At 33.4% G+C, this 9,240-nt stretch overlaps 1 protein-coding gene across 1 annotated transcript in view; it reads left to right on the forward strand.

Annotated features, from left to right (window-relative positions):
- Nucleotides 1–9,240, forward strand: part of SNTG1 (syntrophin, gamma 1) — a 461,475-nt gene that overhangs the window by 145,985 nt on the left and 306,250 nt on the right. The window contains exon 8 of the mRNA XM_006860086.1: nt 7,276–7,358. Within this exon, the coding sequence (XP_006860148.1) occupies nt 7,276–7,358 (83 nt within the window). The remainder of the gene's footprint in view (nt 1–7,275; nt 7,359–9,240) is intronic.

Here is a 9,240-nt window from a genome sequence, read left to right on the forward strand (position 1 = left end):
ACAAGATTGTATTTTTTCACCATACTTATTCAACCTGTATGCTGAGCAAATAATCCGAGAAGCTGAGTTATATTAAGAATAACGTGGTATTAGGGTTGGAGGAAGACTCATTAACAACCTGCGATATGCAGATGATACAACCTCCAACCCATAGTGACCCTGAATAGGGCTTCCGAGAAACGTCTGGTGAGCTTGAACTTCCAACTCTGTGGTTCATGCTGAAACAATATATTTTGATTTCAAGATGATTGAATCCTCTTACTTTGTTCATATTTAGAATTGTTTTAATTATTCAGAGTATCTTGCTATTTCTTATTGGGTGGTTGTGGTTATGTGCCACAGAGTTGGTTCCTATTCATAGCGACCCTGTACAAGATTTACGAAGTGGTAAACCTTAACAGGAACAGAAATTTCTGCCATGAAACAGCTGGTAGTTTCAAACTGCTGACCTTGAGGTTAGCAGCCCAATTCATAACCTATACGCTACCAGAGCTTCTTTCATAAAATGTTAGGATTATTTTTTTCTACTTGATAAAGAAGGCTGATAAAATAAAAGGCTGTAGGGATTGATTGGGACTGCATTGAATCTATAGAACACTTGCGTAGTATAGACATGTTAACAATCTTAAATTGTTCAACGAATGAACATAGAACATCTTTTAATTTTTCTTTGACTTAATCTAATATCTTTGGGTAAGGTTTTAAATTTTTCATTGTATAAATCTTTTCCATTCTACTTGGATTTACTCCTAGGTGTTTTACTGTTATAGATATTATTGTAAATCAAATTGTTTTACTAATTTCCATTTAATATTTCTTCTCACTGGTATATAGTAACTTTACTCATTTTGGATCATTGACCTTGTACACTGCAACTTTGCTAAATTTCTCGATTAGGTTTATAAGCTTCTTGTGAATTCCTTGGTGTTTTTAATATATAAAATGATATCACATGTGACTACACATAATTATACTTCTTTTTTCCTAATTTGGATGCTTTTATTTATTTTTTAGTCCTACTGCTCTGGTTAGAACTTCCAGTACAATATTGAATTGGAGTGGTGAGAGCGACATCCTTGCCTTGCTCCCGATTTCAGTGTAGAAACTCAGTTTTTCTCTATTGAGTACAATATTGGGCTTTGGTTTTACATAAATGCCTTTTTTTATGTTAAGATATTTATGTTAAGGACCTTCCTTTCTACTACTATTTTTAACTGTCCTTATGAAGAAAAAATATTAAATTTTATAAAATGCCTGTTTTGAATGAAGGAATATGAGCATGTGGTTCTTCTCCCTTGTTCTATTAATGTGGTGTACACATTTCCATTCTTGGAATAAATCCCACTAGGTCAAAATATATGGTTTTTTAATATACTGTTTGATTATGTGTCTCATATTTTATTGAGAAATTTGTATCTATATACATTAGAGACATTAATCTGTAGTTTTTATCTGTTGTGATGTTATCATTTGGTTAGGGAATCAAGGTAATGTTGGATCCATAGAATTAGGAATTTTTCTTTATTTCTCTTATCTTTTGGAACAATTAAACAGGATTAGTGTCAATTATTCACTAAATGATTGGTAGTGTTTTCAAGAGAAACCATTGGTCTAGAACTTTATGTAGTTATTGTTGGAAAGTTTTTTATTATTGATTCAAGTTCTTCAATTAATATGTGTTGAGATTTACTATTTACTCTTGTGTCAGTTTAAGAAGCTTGTGTACATCTAAGAATATGTCAATTTTGTCTGATTTGTGGGAGCACGGTTGATCATTGTATTCTGTCATGATTCTTCCTAATTCTATAGGGCAGTAATGTCTCTACTTTCATTTCTTATTTTGGCCATTGCAATATTTCTCTTTTTTTGTTTGTCATTCTTGCTAAAGGTTCATCAATTTCATTGAAGAATCGATTTCTGGTTTTGTTGATTTACTCTTTTTCTCAATTTTAAATTTCATTTTATTTATTCTTTAATCGTTCTTAGTTTCTTTTTCCTAATAGCTTTTAGTATTGCTCTTTTTCCAGTAGTGCCTTAATTTTTAAAGTTAAATTACTCATTCAAGATTTTTTCTCTTTTCAGTGTAGGCATTTATTGCTACACATTTCCCTGTGAAGGCTGCTTCCACTGTGTAAAATAAGTTTTGGTACATTGTGTTTTCATTTTTCTTTTAACTGAAGGTTTTTTTTTTTTTGTATTTTTTAATTGTTTAATATTATATGTTTAATTTCCATGTGTTTGTGTTTATGGTTTTATTCTGGTATCAGTTTCTAATACTATTCCTTTGTGTTTGGACATGATAATCCCAATACCTACTGCACTTAGTCAGTTTCAACTCACAGAATCCCTAGAGGACAGAGTTGAACTGCTCCTTAGGATTGACAGGATTCTAAATCATTACATGAACAGACAGCATCATTTTCTCCCCCAAGCAGCTGGTGGGTTTAAACTGCCAACATTGTAGTTATAAACCTAATGCTTAACCTACAGCAACACCAGAATTCCTTATTTAAATAAGATCACTTGTAAAATTTAATTTAAAAATGATCTTTCCTAGAAAATTACTCATGGGTATAAGATAAACATATGTACCTGTGTATTGTTCCAATACTGGGCATCTGTTATATATATATATATAAATTCTGATGTGGTGCTATAGGAGATGCAATAGACTACTTATCAAAAGTTCAGCAGCCAAACCCACCAGCTGCTCCAAGGAAACCCTATATGTTGTTGTTGTTATGTGCTGTCAGGTTGTTTCTGATTCACAACTGGTTTCTGAAGAAAGCAGAAAGGCTCATCCTTCTCCTAAGGAGTGGCTGATAAGCTTGATCTGCTGATTTTATGGCTCACAGTCCAGTACTTATCTTATATAGTCACCATGCGCCCAAGGAAACCCTCTAGGGCATGTAACAACAACAACATATGCCCATTCGATCTAATTAGTTTATGGTGTTAAGTCCTGTATGTCCTAATTTGTTTTCTTTAGAGATTTTATTGTCCGGTATTGAAAGTATATTAAAGTCCCCAACTAATATTGTACGGTTGTCTATAACTCTTTCAGATTTTTCATTATTTGTTTTATATATTATGGGACTAAGATGTTAGGTGTATAAATATTTATAATTGCTGTAACTTCTTGATAGATTGCTTTTTATTATGTAAATTCTTTCTTAATTTTATAAAGCAGATTTTGATTTAAAATCTACTTTTTCAGATATTGGTGAGGCTACCCCTGTGCTCTTTTTGATACTAGTTGCATGGAATATTGATTTTCATCCTTTGCTAGATTATATTAGAAAAGTTTGTTTGGGTCTGTGGGACTAGGTTGCATGTCTTGAAGACAGCATGAGAAAAAAAAAAAACATATATATATATATATATATATGTTTTTTGTTTTTTTTTTAAACAAAATCTATACTTCCATTCTCCACTTCAGGATGGTGGTAGTTAGTGGTTATGGCCATGGAGTCAGTTGGAACGCATAGCAACTGCATAAAGGATTTCTGAGACTGTAAATCTTTAGGGGGCAGAAAGTCTCATCTTTCTCCAGTGGAGTGGCTGGTAGATTTGAACTACTGAACTTGCAATTAGCAGTCCAGCTTGTAACCCACTATACTACCAGAGCTCCTTTTACTTCAGAATATAAGGTTTAAACCATTTACATTTAAGGAAATGACTAAAAGCAATTTTTCCAGTTTCCTTTTTATGTCTCTCATTTTTTTTTTCTTTACAATTTCCTCACTTGTATGTGTTTACTTGCTTTTTGGTGTATGCTCAGGTTGTTGTTTTTGTTGTTGTTTAATTTCTCCCTTCTTGTCTTACGTGTATATATTCTAGACATCCCCAAATATTAGCTTTAACAGCTTACAATTGCATCAACTTATTTTAGCCTGAAGTTAACATTTAACATACAAAAAAAAGTTAGCATACACTATAAACAAACTCCTATTTTTACTTTACTCCTTTCTCCCTCATCTTTGTATATCTTATGTCTGCTAGGTTTCATTTGTACTTATATCTCAGACATTTAATATTATACTGTTGCCAGTCTTACCTTTTAAGTTTAGCACTTGCTCATGGTGTTATCTTTATTGGAGTTCACTTTATGTCTTTTTATTACTATTATTATTAAGTCCCCATGTGCAGATTCCAGTATCTGTTAAGTGTTATTTTTCCATATGAGAAACTACCTAAGTAACTCTTGCAAAAAGGTCTTGTATTAACAAATTCTCACAACTCTTAATTATTTGGGAATTTTTAATTTCACCTTCATTTTTGAATGATAACATTTCTGGATAAAGAATTCTTGGTAGAAAAGTATTTTCTGTGAATACTGTGTATATCTTCCTATTGCCTTAATGTCTCCAGGATTTCTGAGGATATATTCGTACAAATGCTTATCAAGATTTCATTAATTGTTATACTGTACCTTCTTATCTTGCTACTTTCAGACCTCTTTCTTGTCTTTGTTATTTAAGCATATTTATAATAATATTTTTATAGTAAGTCTTATCCTGTGCATTATGTGTGGAATTGTTCTAGAGTCTAGATTTTGAGGGTTCAGTTCCTTATTCAGTTCTGGGGAATTCTCTGTCATTGTATCTTAGAAAATTATTTCTATTGCTTCCAATTTTTCTGAAATTCCCAAAATACATATTGAATTTCTTGTGTTCCATAATTCCATTTGACATGTTCACGTTTCTTTGTCCTGTTCTCTTGTTTTTCTTGAGATATTATAAATTTGAATTCCTGGTGTGGCATCATAGGATCAGCACTTGACTGAACCACAAGTTCAGCAGTTCAGACCCGTCAGCTGCTCCTTGAAAAACCCACACAGGGTCACTATGAGTCAGAACTGACTCAATGACACTTAACAACAACAAGAACATAACATTTAGTTACCATATATTCTACTTTCTTTATTTTGTATTTTGTCTGTTTTGATCTGTTATTGAATTCCTCCCTTGTGTTTTCCCGATTCAGTTATTTCATTCATGACTTCTAGTATTTCTCACTATTTTTAAAAACTTTTTTCTAACATCCTTTGAGTGTTTCATTTGTTTCTTGATCTCAAGTATTATGTTTTCTTTGTATTCTTTAAATCTTAGAATTATTTTTTTAACACTGTTGTCTGGAAGTTCTCTATTTTCTCACTAATCTGATCTCCATATATTAGTGTTCATTTTTCCTGTTTTTTTTTTTTTTTTTTTTCGTAGTTGTTTTGTTTTTTAATTGGGTAATTATCTTTTGTTTTCTTATATACCTTATAATTTTTTATTTAACCTGTGGAAGTTGAGTGTTATAGTAATAATGGGATTAAGAATATTCTTTTTCCTCAGATAACATGCTGTTGTTTGCTTATTCTTTACTTTTTATTTTCTGTCTCTTTCCCAAAAATCCATTAGAGGACATTCTTGCCTTAAAGTTGTCCAGCATTGACTCAATTGATCTGGAGATTTGTGCTCCCCTCACTTCTTCTGTATCAAGGCCAGACATTTTCTTCATTTGTGTTTCATAGGCTGTGATTGAGATTCCCCACTTGGATGGCAATGGAACAGCAGTCTCTCTTGGGCTAAAGTGGAAGACTTTCCTGCCACTTGAGATTTGGAGAATGGTTTTCACCCTGTGGTTTCCTTTTTTTGGTTGACTTCAGAAAATTATTTGGAGTTTGGAGAACTGGACTTTTGGTGGTGGTGGCGGTGTGCTGTGGAATCAGTTCCGACTCATAGTGACCCTGTACAGGGTTTCCGAGGCTGTAAATTTTTACGGGAGCAGAGTGCCTTATCTTTCTCCCATGGAGCAGCTGATAGTTTCAAATGGCTGACGTTGAGGTTAGCAGCACAATTCATATTGCTGATGTCTCATGGATCTTGGCCAAAAGCAGAGAATATCAGAAAAATGTTTACCTGTGCTTTATTGACTACACCAAGGCTTTTGATTGTGTGGATCATGACAATCTATGGATAACATTGCAAAGTATGAGTATACCGGAACACTTAATTGTGCTCATGAGGAATCTGTACCTGGACCAAGAGGCAGTTGTTAGAACAGAACATGGGAACCTGAATGGTTTAAAATTAAGAAAGGTGTGCGACAGGGTTGTCCTCTTTCACCATACTTACTCAACTTGTATGCTGATGAAATAATCTGAGAAGCTGCAAAATGTTATATGAAACCTTTATAAGAATTTTGTTTTGGATTTAAGGAAAAGTAATGCATGTCTTAAAGATATGTGACTTTCCAAGACAGAAAAATTTAGTGAATCTTAGAGCCAGGATTAGAATACATTTACAAATAAAATATTAATTTCCTTTTAAAAGAAAATTATATTTTAAAACAAAATATGTTTTTTTTGGTGATGTGAGATATTAATTTAACTTAATTCTAATTTTTAAATTAGACAATGACATGCTTAAGAATGAACATCTTACACTATTGCTAAACTCCTCTATGTTTACCCATTGAACTCAGAAAATTAATATTTCTGTTCTCTTTCTTAACTCCGATATTCTGTAATATTCCTGGTGCTAACTAATAATGTAGATTCTGTGGAATAAATTCCTGGTGATTTGTTTTTGTAAAGATTATCATCAAGAAAATTCTATGGGTTTATTCTACTCTAACACATGGGGTTTATATAAGAATGATTCAACAGCAGAGAGTTTGATTATTTTTGTATTTAGAAGTGTAAACCACGTTGGATAAAGTAACACCATATTTTCTTTTAATAAGGTTGTATGTTTTTCTTAGAAAAGCCTAAGTGTATGTGATATATATATAGATGAAGCCCTGGTATGGTCCTGTGGGTTAATGCACTGGACTGCAAAGGTTGTTTGAACTGCAAAGTTGGAGGTTCACGCTTACCAGCTGGTCCCTGGAAACCTTATACAGGGTCATTATGGGTTGGAACTTACTTGATGACACTTGACAATAACACCAACATATATATATATATATATATAGTTTTCATGTGTTAAGTGGTGTCAAATCACTTCTGACTCATAGGGGCCCTGTATAGGGTTTCCAAGGAGTGGTTGGTGGATTTCAACTGCTAACCTTGTGGTTCAAACTGACCTTGTAATCCAGTGAAGCATTATTCTGCAGAGCCACACCAGGACTCTCTCTCTCCTCTGTTTCTATTTATACACACATTTGTGAGTCATTTTTAGTGAACCAATAACTTTAGTAACTTGGCTTACTAAATGTATCACTTGGCTTAAAAAGATAGTATGGCACTTAACTACTGGGATTTTGTGGTTTTGTTTTTTGTAGGTGCTCCCAGTGACCAGAGCAGTGGCACCTCCTCACCTCTTTGTGACAGTGGCTTACATCTCAACTACCATCCCAATAATACGGTAAGATTATTAAGGAGATAACATAAAGAAAATGCATTAATAATATATAAATTTATAATTGGCAAAAACTGAAATAAAATCTGGCTCATCCAGTAGACTTAAAACCGTTGGTTGCTATGTCATTTAAATATTATGACTGGCAAGAAAAGAAAAAAAGTAAGTCAGTTATTTCTTAGTTATTTGTGGCATAGTGGACTCACATGGTCAGAGGTTCAAATCAACCAGCTACTCCTCAGAAGAAAGATGAGGTTTTCTGCTTCTGTAGAGATTTATAGCTTTGGAAACCATATACAAAGTTTCCTTAAGACAGAACCGACTTGGTACTCAGCAATAACAGCAAAATCTATACTAAGCCCTTAGTAGATTGTAAAGACTTTTAACTTCAGGATACCACACATCACATCACATAATCATTTTATAATATTCCATAGTAGTTGGAATTTTATGCTCTAAATAATTTTATATGATTTTTAATTTTTTTTACTTGGAAATTATTAATTATTTAGCTATATGTAATTATTTACAACTATTCATTGGTCCTACCACTCATCTGTTAATTTGTCATACTATGGTGGCTTGTGAGTTGCTGTGATTCTGGAAGCTATGCCATGAGTATGTTAAATACCAGCAGGATCACCCATGGTGGATAGGTTTCAGATGAGTTTCCAGACAAAGACAGACAAGAAAGAAGGAGAGATGAACTACTTCTGAATATTTAGTCACTGAAAACCTTATGAATAAAAGAGAAACACTGTAAGATATAGTGCCAGAAAATGAGCCCCTCAGGTTAGAAGGCACTCAAATGCGAATGGGGAAGAGCTGCCTCCTCAAAGTAGACTTGACCATGATGACACAAATGGAGTAAAATCCTCTGAAGTAAATAAAGCCCTCGGGACCGTCATTTGCTGATGGGACACAACTCAAAATGAAGAGAAATAGCTGTAAACATCCATTAATAATCAGAACATGGAATGTATGAAGTATGAATCTAGGAAATTTAGAAATTGTCAAAAATGAAATGGAATGCATAACCATCAATATCTTAGCCATTAGTGAGCTGAAATGGACTGGTTTTGGCCATTTTGAAACTGACAACCACATGGTTTACTATGCTGGGAATGACAAATTATAGAGAATGGTGTTGTTTTCATTGTCAAAAAGAACATATTCAGTCATGAGGTCCAACTCTGTCTGTGGTAGGATAATACCCATGCGCCTACAGGGAACACAAGTTAATACCACTGTTATTCAAATTTACACATTAACCGCTAAAGCCAGGGAGGATGAAATAGAAGAATTCTACCAATTTCTTCTATCTGAAATTGAGCAAACATGCAATCAAGATGCATTGATCATTACTGGTGATTGGAATGCAAAGGTTGGAAACAAAGAGGAAGGATCAGTAGTTGGAAGATAATGGCTTTGGTGATAGAAATTATGCTGGAGAAAGCATGATAGAATTGTGCTAAACCAAAGATTTGTTGATATCAAATATCTTCTTTACACCTCATAAGAGATAATTATACACATGGACCTCACCAGAAGGAATACACAGAAATCAAATTGACTGTGGAAAGAGATGGTAGAAAAGTTCCATATCATCAGCCAAAACAAGGCCAGGGGCAGATTGTGGAACAGACCATCAATTGCTCATATTCAAATTCAAATTGAAGCTGAAGAAAATTAAAACAAGCCCAGGAGAGCCAAAATATTACTTTAAATATATCCTACTTGAACTTAGAGATCATCTGAAGAAAAGATTTGACACATTAAACACTAAAGTCCAAAGACCAGAAGAGTTGTGGGATGACATCAAGAACATCATACATGAAGAAAGCAAAAAGTCATTAAGAAGACAAGAAAGAAGGAAAAGATCAAAATG

This window comes from Chrysochloris asiatica, unplaced genomic scaffold (assembly GCF_000296735.1).
Source record: "Chrysochloris asiatica unplaced genomic scaffold, ChrAsi1.0 scaffold00036, whole genome shotgun sequence".
Lineage (NCBI taxonomy): Eukaryota > Metazoa > Chordata > Mammalia > Afrosoricida > Chrysochloridae > Chrysochloris > Chrysochloris asiatica.